Here is an 18,724-nt window from a genome sequence, read left to right on the forward strand (position 1 = left end):
AACTGTGCTGAACTCCGCTGGTAACTTCAAGGATGTGCATGCCCTGTCCCTGCTTGCTGACAATCTGAGCGGAAGGTTGATCGTCTTCCTCGTTGCCAGTTCCAGTTGTTGCCCCCGCGTACAGCTCCCCCATATCGGTGCCAGGGGAGGTCGTACTCTTTGTCGGTAAAATTGGTTCGGGGACTAATTTTCATTTGATGACGTTATCGCTGGGATTGGGAATGCCAAGTTGGCAGTTAAGGGAAAAGCTAGGGGCAAAGATCTTGGCCGTGTTGAGGTTTTTAAAGTAGGTGCAGTACGTCGAGGTCTAGATAGCGTCTCCAAGAACTTTCTAGCCTCTCAGGGCGAAGATTCCGGGTTGGAGGAAGTCGGTTTTGCCCCAGCGGTATTAACCGGAGGCGGCCCGCTTGGCAAACCCGACGGTGTTCACGTGATCGTTTTCTGGGAGGATACGACTGAAAGTCCGAAATCGATCGAGAGCTGCTTGTTGCAAAATCCCGGAATGACCTTCTAGCGAGGCGCGTCCATCTTTCAGCAGACACGCGGAATGTGAATCGCTAGAAATTCGACCACCCTCGAGATTCCCCCCGGACGATGGTTCACTCTAGTAATCATCGTCCTCATCCGGAACTTGTTCCGTTTGAATCAAAACAAAAACATAAACAATAACATTGCGCGAAATGTCATGTCAAAGTCAGAGCTGCCAGTTGATGACATATCGATCCGTCATTTTTGACAGTGAACCGGTCCTGCCGAGGGGTCATAAAAAGGTTGAGTCATGGTTCAGAGTCCACTGTGTAGTCTTTTATTAGTCTATGAATTCTGCATAGTGCATATTTTTAATTTTTAATTTCCAAATTTCAGAATTTTGTTGAAATTTTCTTTATTATTTAAAAAAAAGTAATTTGAAATTTCTGAAATGTTTGTTTATTTCATATTTTTCTATTTGTTGTTTTGTTGGATTTAAAAAATTCAGATTATTATTGTATTTTCAGTAAGAACATAGATATTTGTATGATCATTGTCAAGTTTAATTTCACTCTGATTTACTTCACTTTGGTCCCGCGAATCCACACTCGCGCAGGGACAGCGCAGGGGACTCGTAATCCAGAGGTAGCTGGTTGGTACTAGCAATAAATAGTTGGTGACATGATGGCCGACATCTACAAAGACAACTTCTTTATTTTTACTCCATTTCGACCAAAAAACTAAATATGTCCTTTTAATTTCATTATTCTGCATTTTGAGATTCGGCGGGAATTTAAAATATTATTATATCCAATACAAAATTATTAAAACATTTGTAATTATCAGTCGCATTCAAAAAGGAAAATTACAATTCTTTGATTTTTTCATCAAAACATATAACAAACAAGCACCGCGCGAAGAAACGTCAAACGAAATCTTTCCGTTTCTGTTACTTTTCAGCTGCGTAACCGCTTAAGAAAAATCTTTTCGTGACCCTTTCCTTGACCGTTTCTTGGGCGTTTTTTTATATGGAGTTTTGCGTACCTTCCGATCTGCATACCAGTCTTTTGACTGTATTGGCCTTTTTGGTGATCGGCTTCGTCACGGACGAGTGGAAGGCGATACTCGAGGCGATATGCTTGTCAATTTATGATTTATGAATTGACAGTGGGCCTGTTGATGTTGTTGAATATTGTGAAAAAAGATCATGACAGTTTAAAATTGTTACAGCTGCTTGTTAAAATTGCTCATCTTGTAATGGCTAGTAGTGTAGTGGTCCTAGGACCTTGGCCCCGGTCTAACCTAAAGGTTTAGGTCCTTGCAACCAAAGCATGCTGTTTGAAGGGACTGAACTTTTTATCCAACGAAATATGTTCAAAGGACCTTTTAAAAAACTCCAAAATTATATTTTTGCTGGGCCCAGAAAGCTTTATGGAGTCCTGCCCAAATTAGTGAATCTGCTTTTTAAACCTTAAACTGAGTGAAATTAGCCTAATAAATAGGATAATGTTTGAGCGTGTATCTGCTAGCTAAACAACAGTAATTTCTGCCAAGCGTGTAGAAAATAAACATCGCACGATTTTCATTTCTGTCAAACGTCAAAATCTCATTTTCATTTCATCATTCAACATTTTCCCAACCCTGCTCCCAGCCATCAGCTCTCATCGCCCACAGCAGCTTTCCGAAACGCCAGCAAGCTGCGAGAAGAGCTGATTTTTTCAACCCCGCAAAAGTCGACTTCACTGTGGAGGGCGCAGAGAAAAAAGTTAGTTTTGTGTTTTTAGAAAGTGTCAGCCCTCCAAGCAGTCGATCGCGCGCGCTAGTTCGTGTCGTAATCGGTTCAAGGACTGCCGTCACCGTCGCGGGGCAACTTCCGGATTGCGTGGAAATAGTGTTTTTTTTTTTTTAGATTTTCCAGAGTCGTCAAAAGTTGCCAACAATTTTTCCTCTTTTCTTCTGTTTCCTCCCCGCCCGCCACCTTCCACGGTAAGAGTCATCCCAGTTCACATTGGTTTGATGACTAGGCTTGCTCTGCGAGTTGGTGGCTTGCTGTGTGTGATGGCGTAAACAAAGAAGTTTTGATTTTGGTGCGTTTTCTGCTTCGCAGCTTGCTTGTTTTTTTTTTTTGCTGATCGCGGAGCCTGATCAGAGTGAGCCAAGACGTCGTCGACCCACGGCGAGTTGCGGAGGAGGGCGAGGAGCAGTAGGCCTTGACGCGTTGCAAAAGCTAGATTCCATCACGACGACGACGGTTCCGGAGGCCAAACGGACAGCAGCAGGATGCCTGCGTATCGCAATCCGACGCACAACTTCACGTACGTGAGTTCGTGCGTAAAGTACATGATCTTCCTGCTGAACTTTATCTTCTGGCTGTTTGGCGGGCTGCTCATCGGAATCGGGTTCTACGCGTTCGTGGACAAATGGCAAGCGACCGGTCTGATCAAGCTGGAAACGTTCTACGACATCGTGCTGAACATCTCGCTCGTGATGATCATCGCCGGGGGAATCGTGTTTGTCGTTTCGTTTGCCGGATGTTTGGGTGCCCTGCGGGAGAACACCTGCCTGCTCAAGTTCTACTCGCTGTGTCTGCTGATGTTCTTCCTGTGCGAGATGGCGGTCGCCATCGTTGGGTTTGTGTTCCCGCACAAGATGAACATCGTGCTGGAGGAATCGTTCACCGATAAGATCATCACGACGTACCGCGACGATCCGGATCTGCAGAATTTGATCGACTTTGCGCAGCAGGTAAGAGGTCTTGAAGCAGTTTGTGGATATTTGACATCAAGTGACATCAATATCGTGCCTCTGTGATCTGAGTAGAATTTTACGTTATGTCACCGTTCCTCAGAAAACCATTCCTCAGAATGAATCATTTCCCAGAAGTGTTTCTTTAGCATTGGTTTTGAGGATTGAAAGTCACTACATATTGAATCGGTGAGAAACAAATAAGTAGATTAGCAATCAGTCCCATTTTTTTTCGTTGAACAAAAGTTACTCAAACTGACAACTAGAAAAACAATATTTCGAGGAAAATAGGATGCATATATGACACGATAGGTTTATACCAAACTGGCAATTTTACATATTTTAGGGAATCCGGAAAAGTGTTCTGAGAAGAATTGGTATCTTCGGAAAGTTTGTCTCGGATTAGTTTTCAAAAAGACGTAAGAACCATTAACAAACAAAGCCCTTTTTGAATCGGTTTTCGACCTACTTAAGAATAATCAATTTCAAAAATGATTGAGATTGCTCATCTACACGTCCTTCAAGTGCCCTAAACTGAAAATAATTTGATTTTTTTTTATCAATTTGAAGAAAAATTAAAATCAGTGTCGGAGATCACGTTGGCTCTTACGGCTTTTTGAAAACTCACACGAGTTGTAGAGTTTATCATGCATGTAAAGCAAAATTCAATGAACAAATGTAAAACAGATTGGAGTGCCTTTCCTTTGACCAAAGAAGCTATTGGTTCACCCATACAAGTCTCTATACAAATTTGGCAGCTGTCCATAGAAAAATGGAACTTTAATATTCGAAAATCCCCTCAAGTGTCCACGTGGTTTATGGATGGTCCCTTCCCAAAATACGTATTTTTTTTTATTATCTAAATTTTTAATATGTTTGAGGGGAACAAAACGCAACTTTTTTTAAATCAAGACTAACGTTTCAAAAGGGTTATTATTACGCCCTTTTAAAATGTTAGTGTTGATAAAATTTAAAAAAAATGTTTTCGAAAAAATCGCAAAATTTTACGAATATTTCAGTTTTTAACATTAAAAATCGGACCCTAGTTGCTGAGGTATCGACATGAAAATCAAGAGTTGTTTGGGTGAGACTTAAGGAGCTATTAGACTATGACAAGCAAACAAATCAAGCAAAACAATGTAATAGGGCCGAAGCCAAAGGAGCAATTCTCTACCAAAACCGGAAATGGATTTTATTTGTATTTTTTTAGTTGGCTCAAACTTTGTGGGGGCCTTCCCTATCACCAAATAAACTATTTTGTGTGATTGGTTCATCCATACAAGTCTCCATACAATTTTGGCTGCTGTCCATACAAAAATGGTATGTAAATATTCAAACAGCTGTAACTTTTGAGTGAATTTTCTGATCATGATGTCTTCGGCAAAGTTGTTGGTATTCGCAGCAATTTTTGAGATTTTGACACAGAAGGAGGGTAACCGCACAGACACAGGTAACCGTATAAATTAGAGCAACACATGTCTCATGGTGAGAAACATTGGAAAGTGATAAACATTGAACAAAGACTCTAAATCAAGATTAGTATTTTAAATGGGCGTAATATACAATGTTTGGCCCTTTTAAAATGTTAGTCTTGATAAAAAATTTCAAAATACTTTTTTCGAAAAGATCGGAACATTTCACGAATGTTTCATGTATTAACATTGTTAATCGGACCATTAGTTGCTGAGATATCGTCATTAGAAAATGGTGGGTTATTTTGGTGAGATTAAAAGAAAACTTAAATTTTCGTGTTTCTTTTTCTTAAAGCGGCTCTATCTCAGCAACCCGAGGTCTAATCTTCAATGTCTCTTAGACAATTTTATAGCAAATTTTCTGAACTTCTCAAAAAAAAAATACTTGAAGCACTTTTCGAATGCAAATTCAATTTTGCATTAAAAAATAATGTCAAACTTATTTTTGCACGAAACTTTGATTTTTTCTTAAAAATCGCTGTTTTTTTCAAAAATTCATAACCATGTTTCTCTATGGCTCAAAAGTTGCGGATTTTTGTCCCCTAAAACATCAAAAAATGTCGAAAATAAAAAAATACGTATTTTGGGAAACTGAATTTTAGTGGAAAAAAAAATTGATTAAAAAATCTGCAAATTTTTTTTTTCGTGTGCCTATTTTTTTTCTCAAAAGTCCTCAACAATACCTACAACTTTGCCGAAGACACCAAATTGATCAAAAAATTCACTCAAAAGTTACAGCTGTTTGAATATGTACGTACCATTTTTGTATGGACAGCAGCCAAAATTGTATGGAGACTTGTATGGGTGAACCAATGACGCAAAATAGCTTATTTGGTCATAGGGAAGGCCCCCACAAAGTTTAAGTCAAATCAAAAAATACAAAAAATAAAAATGGTCGAAATCGGCCGATTTCGTAGAGTAGAGAGTTGCTCAAAGTGTAAACAAAGAGTATATCCTGCTCACGTCAGTTGATTTTTACATTAGGAACGAGCAGGATGGACTCTTTGTTTACACTTCGGCTTCGGCCCTATTACAATGTTTTGCTTGAAATAAACTCGCACTTGTTTGTGTTTGACAGTTTGCCAAACTCGCAAACAAAGCAAAATGTATGTAGGCTGACGTTTCTGCAAACAAATGCAGGCAAAGAAATAGATCAGGCAAACTGTCAAATAGTTTGTTTGCGAGTTTGTTTATTTGTTTGCCATAGTCTAATAGCTCCTTTAGAAAACTTAAATTTTCCTGTTTCGTTTTCTTTAAGCCGCTTTATCTCAGCAACCAGAGGTCCAATCTTCAATAACTCTTAGACAATTTTGTAGTAAATTTTCTGAAATTTTCAAAAACATATTTTTAAAATCGAAAAACTGCAAATATTTGGCAGAAATCCAACTTTTGGTGGCTGAATCTGGAAAACCTAGCCCTATATCAAAAAATCTGTTAAGAACTTTTCGATTGGAATTTTATGTATAGAATTTAGTTTTTGCCTTGCAGGCCAAGGATGCATGATACTGATGATACTCGTCGGTTGACACACCTAGGCGAGGAACACCCCGGAAGGAGCCCAACTACATCCGTAGTGCTGTTTGGACAAAACAGCATGGCCCTGGTTCCTTGCAAGTGTCCTATTTTCTTACCTCCACGTTGGCTTGGTTTAGTCATCATGATGACAAGGTGTAACCTAGCTGGTGGCCTGTGGAAACGACTCGTAAACCTTTGACCAGCGAGGCACTATGGGGTATTTCCATATAAGCGAGCGGCCAAAAATATTTTTTTTTGCTTTTTTGTGACTTTTTTGTGTTGTTTGTACTTAGTATAATGAAAAAAATGAATTTTGATATTTTTCCAAAAAAAAAGTTTAATTTTTGATTTTTTCATATATTTGAGGCCACATGCATTAAAGTGGTGAATTTTAATATTCTTGCCAGCGCCGTACCTAGGGGTTGGCGCGGTTGGCGACCGCCAAGGGCGTCAGCCCTTGGGGGGCGCCGAAATCGATGATTGTTCAAAATTTGCATGTCAGCCATAACATCCTCATTAGATATTTGAAACAGAAAGGGCGCCGAATTATAACATAGAATTACAAATAACTAGTTAAAAAAATATTTAGGGGCGCCAAAGTCTATTGTATGAATATTGCTACTGAAGTGTTTTTGAGAATTCATACTTAATGCTAAAATATTTTTTACATCAAAGAAGGGGCGCTCAAGTGGCAGAAAGTTAAAGGAGTTCTAGAAGAGCTTCTCAAAATAAATACACGTTTATGTTTGGACCGTTGTATAATGAAGTGTAAGTCATACCTTCCAGACTAAAAAAATGTCCAACTATGTGTTATTTTCACGTTAATTTGGCTGCGAATCACAATGAGCCAAATTGTGAAAAATATGGTTATATTTTGAGCTTCTTTGAAATCGAAATTATTTAAACATTAAAACATATACCTTTCTTTTGAAATTTTTACATTGTCCAGTTAAAAAAATTGCATTTGAAATATTTCCAGCTTGATTTCATCATTTATAATCAACTTCGTGCATTGATATTTGCATACTCGTTTTTTCAAAATACTAGATTTTTGAAATTGAAAAACTGCTGTAAATTTTCACCCACATGACCATCATTCGTTCAAAAAAAAAATGTTTTTCAGAGCACATAAAAAAACAATTCAATTTTTTTCCAATTATAAATAAAAAAATATATTTTATCAAGGTTTAAAAACATTTGTATAATTTTGCGCAAAAATATTTTTCTAGAATATAAAATTTAATTTTACGAATTAAAAATAAACAAATTAAAACTGATAAAAATACAAATCAATGCAAAACATAATTTAAAAATAAATTAAATTATGCAATATATTCTCAAATATCGTTTGGGATTTGCCCATACTCAAAATGAATGAAAATTTGTTATCTTATTGTTTTTTTTTAACATTTTTTCTCATAAAAACAATTTCGTCAATACTGAGAAATTATAGAAACTTATGATTTCAAAACAACCGGACAGTAGGATGACTCGAGATGGTCGATTTTTCAGAACATGAGGTTGCTTTTAGGTCTCTAAACAACTCCCGAAAATTTGGGAGCGATTGGTTGCGTCCACACTTTGCGCATAGCATTTCAATTTTATATGGGAATTAGTATGGAAAAATCTTCTTTTTTACATTTTGATTTTTATCACTTTTATTTTCCACTTAACTCTTCATACCAACACAATAGCGTTAATATTGAGAAAATTCTCTAAAACTTTCCCTAAGAAAGTATTGTGCTATTTTGCTACTATCAAAAGATACAGCGTGCTCAAAACTAGTCTAAATCGTGATTTCTGAGCAAAAAACACGTTTTAGACCAGTTTTGAACACGCTATTGCGTTGGTTTGAAGAGTTTAGGTGGTTGTTTTGAGGCCCAAAAGGCATAAAAAACTTTGTTCTGGTTAGATTTGATCATTTTTTAAGTTTTCCATATAACGACGAGCCAGTCTACTGGACAGGTGTATAATGCATTTTGAAACACTTTTTGCTTTCAAATGTTGAAACCTTGGAATGTAATTTATTTTTTTTTTACTTTTTTATTTTTTTTGGTCGGAATCGAGAGACATAAACTTCAAAGGCCTAAATTGATTTTGATGAAATATTGTTCTGCCGCCGCATGTTGAAAAATTATACTTCGATGCCGATGTGTTCTTTTCAACTAAACTTGCTGGGATTTCTATCTAGATAGAACAAGAGAGCACACGGGCATCGCATTATTATTTTTAAATTTTGAAGAAGGATTTTTTTTCTTTTTTCGTTGTAATAAACGAAATGTCTCGAAATCAGCTAAATATTTTACGAGTCCGGGAAAGTTCTTTGCTTATGCAATCAAGTTAATACTAGATCAGATCAAATTATGCAGGCTCAAAAATATAAATTTGGCTTACAAGTTATAGCAAAATTTATCATAATTGAGCATTTAATTCTGCATTTATCTGAAAAATAAGTTTAAAATAAAACAAAAACCTGCTATCAGTATTGATTTTATGAAATCTGAGAAAATATTCAGCCAACTTAATAAATTTTCAATTTAACCAATTTATTTGAAAAATAAATCATAAAATAACCGTATTTCTGAATTTAACCATATTAAGGTCTCCAATTGAAGTTATAAAATCAAAACTAATATTGGAGCAATCATTGAAAATTAATATCAATTTATCAAAATGCTTGTAAACTTGCGAGGGGCGCCAAAGAGATGCTTCGCCAAGGGCGCCGTGGACCAAAGGTACGGCTCTGATTCTTGCTCTGTCTATTTGATGCACGGAATGGCGGTTTATGCTATGTTAAAGTTTCTGATTTACGTTCCATCTCCCTCCCCTTTTTCTTGAGTTAAAATCCACCTCTCTTTGAAGACCCCCCCCCCCCCCCCCCCTCCCCCTCCAACTAAGATTTAATTTTTGCGGTGTTTTAGAATTTTAGACGGTTTATTTTATGGAACATTGTATGGATTCTCGTCCACGTTTTTTGTTGATCCACTTGCAAAATTCACGTTTTCCACGATAAATTCTTCTAAATCAAAATCACTACGTAACCGATTGTCGTTAGATTACCTAAAATATGAACTTCTTCTATGGGATTTTGTATTCCTCGTTTTGAAGCTACAGAACAACATGCGTAGTTTTTCCTCTGTGGGTTTTTCCTGAGTTGATCATGTGATGGTTCTGCAATGTTATAATTCTTACAAAAATACTCGAAAGCAGTTCTCACGTTTTCAGAATAGTGCTTCGTTATATCGTACAGGGACACTACGGTATTATTATCCATACTTTCAAAACAACACAACAACGAACTGATATAAATATACGACGAATCGTTTCTGTAAAATACTAAAATAGGAATTTCTAATTTTATTAAACGTACCTAAGTACCAACAAAGTCATGAATATAAAATCAATTTAAAAACATACACAGCAGGTACGTAATTTCTGCCTCCGCAGGTAAATAATGTGATTTTAACCAAGCGTATACGCGAAACCATTAATTTTCTTGCATGAATCAAAATGTTCAAAATGGCATAACTCAAAAAGTGCACATAAGTGCACTTTGAAATTTGGAGACAAGTTAGGACATGGTTCAAATTTTAAGCTGCAAAATTTTCAGATCGCACAAATGCACACAAAAAAAGTACTCCATTAACAAAGTTAAAAAACTAAATTTTGAATAAAAATCCATCTTTTTTGATTTTTATTATTTTTTTAGCCTGTAAAAGTGTGTTTTGTGAAATGTTATTGAATAGTTGAATCAATTACCTTTCTGAATATATATAATGATGCAGGAAAAAATACATAAACAGCTACACAGTACAACTATGAAAAATAATTATTTTTTTGTCAAAAAACATGTTTTTTCTTACCATTTTCGCCTTTGAAGGTCTGCAATTCAGTGAATTTTGAACCTACAACTTTCAAACTCCGGATTTTTCTTAGTTAGAATGTTTATTTTCGAAAAAAAATACCAAAAAAATAATTAGAGTATGTCGGTTTTTCGATTTATGGCCGCCTGAAACCCCATAGTGCGAGGGTCAGAGTAGAGACGGCTAGAAGAAAGGGGCGCGTCAATGTGGGAAAGGGAAGTAATTTGTGATTGTAGACGGTATTGTTTTGATTCGCAGTATGTTGAGTCAACTGCTGTGGATGTATCTGAAACATCACACAACGGGGTTTCTCTTCTTTCCGTTTTTGCCTTCCTCATCTCACTGAGGCAAGGCTATAAAATCACTCAAAAATTGAACTTTTTAAATAAGCCTCCCAGATATACCTTTACGTATACATATCGACTCAGAATCAAATTCTGAGCAAATGTCTGTGCGTGTGGATGGACGTAGAATTTTTTTTCTCACTCACTTTTCTCGGAACTGGCTCGACCGATTTTGTCCGGATCTATGTTTTTGGATTTGCCTTCAGGTTCTTTAAGTCTTTTTTAAATTTCATCCGGCTTGGTGCAGTACTTTAAAAGATATGTTCGAAAAACTGTTTTGGTTGATACTAAAAAGGGTCATTATTTACATAATTTGAAAGCTCCGGCGGATAGCTGTCGGAACTTTACGCTCAGTGCACGCACACAAACACTGCAGTGCTTTCAAATGGTTCATTAAATTTATCATACCTAGATGGCAGCACTCAGATGTATAGTGTCTTTACTAAGTAAGCGTTAGCCAAAGCTTTCGTAGTGTGTAGTTGCAAGGCTTTTAGGAGGAAGGCAGCAACCACCTTCCGGTGGATTAAGTAACGTTTTATCTATCATCTATATTCTGTTAATTTTGTTTCACTGATTCTCTAACGCAGCTTCTGTTTACTATCCTCCATTTGATATCGATTTTACTCATTTGATTCTCTTATTTCTCAACGCTTTTCCACTCTATTTTACCAATTGATGCTGCTGTAACAAACTGTCTGCTTTCCCTTAATTTGGCAGCGATGTCAATTTTGTTCATCATATGCCTTTTCTTTATTTATGAGTCGTGTGGTGTTTGTGGTGGAGATTTCTGGATTTCATTGAAAAAGGGATTCACGTCGTCGTGTGTATATTCACTTTCATTTAGTTTTGGAAGCCCCTTCCCATAGCATCGTTGCTCGGATGGCACGACGGCGGTAAGATGTGAAAAGTCCTTCTTATAGCGTCGTAGCTCGGAAGGCAACGATTATGTTTCACTTTCTGGTCATACCAAGATGAATCCTGACCTTCCCTTTCCTTCCCCTACTAACACAATTCCCCCACATCCCGTGATGCTTGAAGGAGATGCTGTGGATTCAACGGTCTCATGCGGTGTCAACAGGTATAGAGCGACAAACTCTGTGTCTGATGAGTCTGCAACTTCAACTATCGGACTAACATTCCTACCTTTGTTGAACTGCATCTCCTTGGGGGGGCGCCGGTATTGACTTGAAGCAGAGATCTTCAGGGGTTATACAGTGAGGATGATTAGCTCCCACTAATCATCTGTTGGTTCATTGTGTAACTTCAGCTGATCCGTCAATAACGGAGTAGCAGCTCATTGGCAGTCAACCATGCTCATGCTCATGCTCATGCTGCTCATATGCCTTTTCTTTATTTACCTATTTGAATAATTTCTCATTTTCCCTGTAAATTGTCCTCAATACAATCTAAGCTTGTTTGTTACCTCTATTTATTAACTATTGTTAATTTCTTTATCTACTTTATAAATTACTATCTTGCTTTTACTATTAATTCTTTACATAGTATATTTCCTTCACTGTCCATTGTTTTGAAACTTCACCTTTTTCATAAGCAAGTGAGGTTCGAGCCCTTACTCAATTTTTGGAATGATAAAAGAATTAACACAAATATTACTATTGTACTTTTGAAAAACTTTTATAAAATGCTTAGGACCAAAAATTGTAACAAAACACCGCGACAAAAGAAATAGCAACAGATAAACACGACTCAACACTAGGAAAGATTTCAGGAGAAAACAAAACACAGTAAATAACAATTAGTTTTTGAATTCAAACTAAAAATAAAACAGTTTTTGCTTTAATGAAAGTTAATAGGTACACTTTTAAATGGTTAGGCGCTTATACTTACATCAAACCCTACGTAATGTACCACCCCCGGCCGAGTTAAAATGCGTAACCGGAAAAGAAGGTGTGCATGCCTGGCACGAACACTCAAAGCGTGTTCTAGCGTGCTGCTCGTACTGACTCAGAGCAAGGGTGAGATGTAGGTGTAAGGGCAGTGCGTGTTCGTCGGGAACCTAGTGCATAAGATCGGTCAAGGCCCGTTCTTACACTGAAAATTGCGAATTGCGATTCTAATTAGATTCCGATTCAGAATTCGGATTGATTTGACTGGGAAGCTAAGCTAATCTAAGAATTTAGTTTTTTGCCTTCCTCACTGCGTAAGGCTATAATCCTGCTCTTAAAATGAACTTTTTATTAAAAGCTCGAAGACCCACCTTCATGTATACATATCGACTCAGAAACGAAAAATGAACAAATGTCTGTGTGGGTGTGTATGTGTATGTGTATGTATGTGTATGTGCGTGTGTATGTATGTATGTGACCAAAATTCTCACTGAGTTTTCTCAGCACTGGCTGAACCGATTTTGACCAAACCAGTTGCAATCTACTTGGTATAGTGTCCCATACATCGCTACTGAATTGTTTGAAGTTTCGATAACTAGTTCAAAATTTATGTATAAAAATGTGTTTTCACATATATCTGGATCTTATTTATATGAAGGTAAACGATGTCCGGATCCATCACCCGACCCATCGTTGGTTAGGTAATCGAAAGACCTTTCCAACAAGCTTAAAACATTGAAGATCTGGCAACCTTGTCTCGAGTTATGGCCACTTAAGTGATATTTATATACCTACTTTTTTGAAGCCGGATCTCAATTAAATGTATGCAAACGATGTCTGGATCCACCCATCGTTGGTTAAAACCCTTTCCAACGAGTCCATAACATTGAAGATCTGGCAACCCTGTCTCGAGTTATGACCACTTAAGTAATATTTATGTACTTTTTTGAAGCCGGATCTCGATTAAATGTATGCAAACGATGTCCGGATCCATCATCCGACCTATCGTTGGTTAGGTAATCGAGACACCTTTCCAACGAGTCCACAACATTGAATATCTGGCAACCCTGGTTCGAGTTATGACCACTTAAGTTATAACTGTGTACTTATTTTTCTGGATCTAAAAAAATAGCTGAAATATGTGTCCAAACCACTTATATTACCCATTGTTGGTAAAAAGTGAGGAAGGCATCAACCACATAGGTGGAATAAGTCAGTTTTTTTTTTTCAAAAATCACTATTTTTTCTAAATTTTATAACTCGGCGGTAGATTTTTTGCCCCAGATGACGGTACCGGGTCTAGCTCATTTTCCGAATTACATTTCCCCGAATGCCATTTCCCCGAAAATCATTTCTCCTAAATGGCCACATCCCCGAATACTACTTCCCCTAATCAGCTACATCCCCGAATGCCATTTCCCCGAATATCATTTCCCCTAATCGGCCATTTCCCCGAAGTGACACTTACGCCAATTGCCGTTTATTTAAATTTAAATTTTCATATCCCCTAATCATAATTTTTGTTAAAGCCTTTGACTAACAGTTATTTTCTTTCTCAATTTTACTGAACAAACAGCTTTTTGGGTATGCTGTTGATTAAATGTTTTAAATTGGGTAGTAAAGCTCTTTGTCAATTTTTATGAACAACGGTAAAAAACAAAATTAAAAACCATTTCTGATAACTTTTTTTTTTCATTTTTATGCAAATAAAAAGTTATTGACAAGACAACATTTTTTCGATGGATCAACTATGGTCCCCTTGGAACGAGCTGTCAAGTAGAAGCTTTTATGCCAAGAAGGGCCGTGAAGTAGTTTTTTAAAAATTGGATTAAAAATCCATTTTAAATCCTTTGCGGTCGTTGAAAGGGTCATTGTACTTAGAAATATAAACCTTATCGTTGTGAACAATAATATCACAAATTATAGCGGAATTAAAAGGAACAACTCGTCTCTTTGTATTCATAGTAATGCATTCTGCTAAAACGCTCAACCAAACCACAACTAGCTTAATTTTAGGACCCAATTACAGTCCAGACTCGATTATCCGAAGTTCGATTATCCGAAGGTTTGTATGGGACTTCGAATAATCGAATCAAAAACAAAATTTTGTTTTCGTTTTTTTCTTCTTTTTCTTGTTTTAAACATCAAATTTGAGTTCTGCAACCCCATTTTAGTCAAATTTGAATAGTTGATTGCCTATTAAATAATAAAATGCTTTTTTTCAATATTTTAACACCGCCATATTGGCCTTGGATTTAAAAGTTCTAAATCACTTTAACGTAGTTTAGGGGACATACGCTCGACAATAAAAAATAGGCATAACAATTTTTTTTTCGTGATTCGATTTTCCGAAGTTTTGATTATCCGAAGTGAAATTTTTCCGAAGCCTTCGGATAATCAAGTCTGAACTGTACTAGATTTTTTTTTGTTCAATTAACATTTGTATTCAACCGCATAATTAGATGTTGTTTTTTGAGAAATTTGCAAGGAAATTTGTCTTTTTTCGAATTTTGTCAAAGAACCCAAAAATCGGACAAATAGGTACATAATGCTGGTTCAAATTTTATTTAAAGTTTTTGTTGATTACTTTTTACTTTTCGCCAAATCCCTAACCAGCAATGTGAATAAAATGATCAGTGTGTACGGGGTTCTGTACTACGAAAATCGCAGGGTAAAACTTCTATTGCATTATTATTATCATGTCTATAAGAAAAAAGTATTTGTTTTGAGAATATATGTATAAAAAAAGGTCTGTAACAATATTCATTGTATTTGAATTTGTATTGAATCCCCCCTAAAATGCTACGTCTGTTCTGAATGAAGCCAAAAAGAAAGTTGATCATTCAAGGCCAATACGAACCTTTAAATATGTTGTTTGATGTGATAAAAATTGTCATCAACGCGGCGCGCGCTCCGGGGCACCGGGCATTTCCGCTTGACCGCGCTCGGGGAAATGGCATTCAGGGATATGACTAATCGGGTAAGTGGCATTCGGGATTGTGGCCCATTAGGGAAAATGGCATTCGGGGATGTGGACGATTAGGGGAAATGGGAAATTCGGGTAAATGGAATTCGGGGAAATGACTATTAGGGGAAGTGTCTTTTCGGGAAAGTGGCATTCGGGGAAATGTCCCTTCGGTAATATGGGTTTCGGGGAAATGTCATAGATTCGACGGTACCTTAGGTAGAAAGCCATGGTCTTGACGGTAGTCGAGCTGGTACTTGTGTCAAACGCGCTCTGACTTGAAATCCCTCTGCCCTTTTGTCGCACTTACATAAATTTTTAGGCGGTGTCAAAATAGCACGACAAGATTAAAACTTCTGTCATATGATGGGTGACAACAATGCAAAGAGTTTTCTCGTTTTTTTTTTTTTGAATATCTCAGGATTGCAATCGAATTTTGGGAATCTGTGAAGGTTAAAAGGAGAGGTGTTGTGAACTGCACAAAATTGCGTTCTTAACTCAATCTAGCCCAAAATGTTCAATCCGTTTTTTCTCCCGTTCATCTCCAGGAGTTCCACTGCTGCGGGCTGAGCAACGACGGCTACCTGGACTGGGGCAAGAACGAGTACTTCAACTGCACCTCGCCGAGCGTGGAGCGGTGCGGCGTGCCGTACAGTTGCTGCATCAACGCGACGGACATCTCGTCCGGCCTCGTGAACATCATGTGCGGCTACCACATCCAGCAGCAGTCGGTGGCGGCGGCCAGCAAGAAGATCTGGACGAGCGGTTGCATCGAGATTGTGCGCGTCTGGGCCGAACGGAACCTGTATCTGATTGCGGGGATCGCCCTCGGGGCGGCGCTCAGCCAGCTGTTTGTGATCTACCTGGCCAAGACGCTGGAGGGACAGATCGACCTGCAGAAGAGCCGCTGGTCGTCGTGAGCGTACGTGGTGGGCGGCGGATGGGGCGGTGGCGGCGGCGGCGTCGGCGGACGGGCGGTTTAAGGCGGAGGGGGAGGGAGGTGAAGAAATGCGCGAGTGTGAGCGCGCAGCGTCCGACCGCGGTTGAATGGTGAGTGTGAGATTACGATCTGAAATAGTTTGCCGGTTTTTGCTGTGCTGACAGGGTTGCGTTGCCATTGCAGTGCAGGGGTTCTCACTACGTTCATATGCAAAGTTCTTCCGATTGATCGTTCCTGTCAATTAACCTTTTCTGTTGATTGCGTTTTTTTGCTGTCATTCGGCATTCTTAAGGATTTAAAACAGTCATAAGTTTTTTTTCTTTTTTTATCGTAACCTTTCATGTTACTGAGAACCCCTGCATGTTGCAAACTGCACTCAACTACGATCAAAGCACAGCAGAAAGGGTAACAAAATAAAATTAAATGCTCACCCGCGCACCACACACATTGCTCCAACATGAGTCAACCGCTTGGTGTGGGGAAACGCAACCTCTCATCAAGCTCGAGACTGGTGGAAAAACGGTGCCACCAACTGCCGTTGCTTAAGACCAGACACAAACGCGCGCAGTCTGTGCAGTCTCCCATGACCGATAGATTGTGATCTTTCACGTGGGCAAGGGCAGTTTCACTTTCGATTAGATGATTAACTAATTGCTGTTGTTTACTTTACAGGACTGAAAAATACTACAAAAACCACTAGATTCCACCTATAAATGTGTACTAGCCTCTCACGAGAAGGTTTGCTGGATTTACGACGAAAGGAGAAGCTGTGAAAGCAGACGGGAGAAGCTGTGTTCTCTAAAACAAACAAGTAACATTACATACATATATCTAGTGTTTACGTTCAAATTCTATCAACATAGTATTAGCAAACAACTAAACAACACTCACAGAGAACAAAACAGACAAACTTTAAAAAAATATGCAAACTGTAATAAGGCATATTGGACTCACAAAAAAAAACACTTTACTCAAATTCCAGACCGATTGCATTTTAAGTAACGTGTATTTTAAGACTTTTGAAACACACAACACACACTGCTAGGACTTACGATTTCTGTTCCTTTCCTACTAGAAGACAAACTAGACTGAATTTTAAACGTTTTTTTTTTTGGTTCAACCCCGCAAGTGGGACAATGTTTCATCTCCTCTCAAATGGTCTTTTTTTAAACAAGTCGTACTAGCGAACGAGTTCTTCCCAAGTATTATTATAAAATTGAACGGAAATAAATGTCATTCCCGCAAAAAACAAAAAAACTCTGAAAAATTGCAAGTGTTGCTCGACCATCCCGACTCATAATCTCAATGTTTGAAAATAACGAACAACTGAATCCCAGACTTAGGTTTATCCCGCTAGTGTTAGTATTAAAATCAAAAAAAGATGTGAATAAAGAAAGAACGTGCGCAATTTAAACTGCCATGAAAAGAAGCTGAGCAGATGGTTTAGATTTTTTAAATTAAATATTTTTTGCCCTTTTCCCAAATCCTTTACTCTACCCTTTTTTTACGTTAAATTTGCAGACCAATTTATAACAATGAATAAAAAAATGAAAAAAAAAATATCGAGCGCAAGTGCAGGTGAAAGTAACCCGTAATCAAACAAGTGTAGTCAGCTATGTCATTATTTGTAAACGCTCAAAGATAGCAGTTAGCGACAGCAGTTTCGAGCAAATGAAGCCGAATAAGTTTAAATGGAACGAAAATTAAAAAAAAAATAAAACGGAAAAGTGCGCGCTAGTGTGTCATACACAAACGGGGAATGTTTTGATTTAAGAAAGATATCACAGCCAAAGTAAGGTTTTGGGAAACTTCTTGAGACCGGAATGACAAACTCTTTAACTCTTAAATGTTTAAAGTCTTAACTTCTTAAATTCCTAAAATCTTAAATTCCTGAATTCCTTTATTCCGAAATTCATAAATTCTTAAATATTTAAATTCTTCAGTTCTTAAATTCTTAACTTCTTTAAATCTTTAATTTTTTAATTTAATTCTTTAATTTCTTAATTCTTTAATTCTTAAATTTTTAAATTCTTAAACTCTTGAATTTTTAATTTTTTAAATTCTTAAGTTCTCAAATTATTAAGTTCTTAAATTCTTAATTCTTAGGGCATCTCCAGCGCTGGGGTGCAAATCAAATTTGCACCCGGCTCATGAATACCAAGATCAAATTTGCCACCTTGAAAAAATTCCGTCATCCCCACCGCTAGGGTAGCAAATTTGCCACCGAAACAAGCCCACCGCGGGGGTTAAATATGGGTTTTTATCATTTTTTGCTCTCGTTTACCTTCAAAATCAATAATTATGTGTTGATTCATGCCTAGAAATGCTAAAAGTTTATTAAACTTTTTAATCCTATTGAAAATTTCAAAGAATTTCATTTTTCGAAAATGTCGAAAGTTAAACCATTTGCTACCCGATTTGATTCCCTGTTAGTTTGCTCTCGAGTTTGCCCCCGAGTCTCCCACCGCGCGTAACAAAGCAGGTATCAAATTTGATCTCAAGTTCATCTGTGTCGGTACCTGTCGGGTACTCATTTTCTGATACCCGACAAGTTCCGGCAAGCCG

The 18,724-nt window shown here is 37.5% G+C and overlaps 1 protein-coding gene across 1 annotated transcript; it reads left to right on the forward strand.

The window, feature by feature from the left end:
* Positions 1 to 2,078: 2,078 nt before the first annotated feature.
* Positions 2,079 to 17,912, forward strand: LOC6046897 (tetraspanin-33). Its single transcript, XM_038263475.1, has 5 exons — positions 2,079 to 2,233; positions 2,378 to 2,454; positions 2,576 to 3,213; positions 15,768 to 16,269; positions 16,832 to 17,912. Exons 3-4 carry the CDS (start codon positions 2,749 to 2,751, stop codon positions 16,137 to 16,139), a joined length of 837 nt encoding a protein of 278 aa, XP_038119403.1. The 5' UTR covers positions 2,079 to 2,233; positions 2,378 to 2,454; positions 2,576 to 2,748; the 3' UTR covers positions 16,140 to 16,269; positions 16,832 to 17,912.
* The last annotated feature ends 812 nt before the right edge of the window (positions 17,913 to 18,724 follow it).

This window comes from Culex quinquefasciatus, chromosome 3, assembly GCF_015732765.1.
Source record: "Culex quinquefasciatus strain JHB chromosome 3, VPISU_Cqui_1.0_pri_paternal, whole genome shotgun sequence".
NCBI lineage: Eukaryota > Metazoa > Arthropoda > Insecta > Diptera > Culicidae > Culex > Culex quinquefasciatus.

Coding starts and splice junctions, on each gene's coding strand:
- LOC6046897 (XM_038263475.1), top strand. CDS start 2,749: ATGCCTGCGTATCGCAATCCGACGCACAACTTCACGTACGTGAGTTCG. Junction 3,214..15,767: donor TGATCGACTTTGCGCAGCAG/GTAAGAGGTCTT, acceptor GTTCATCTCCAG/GAGTTCCACTGCTGCGGGCT.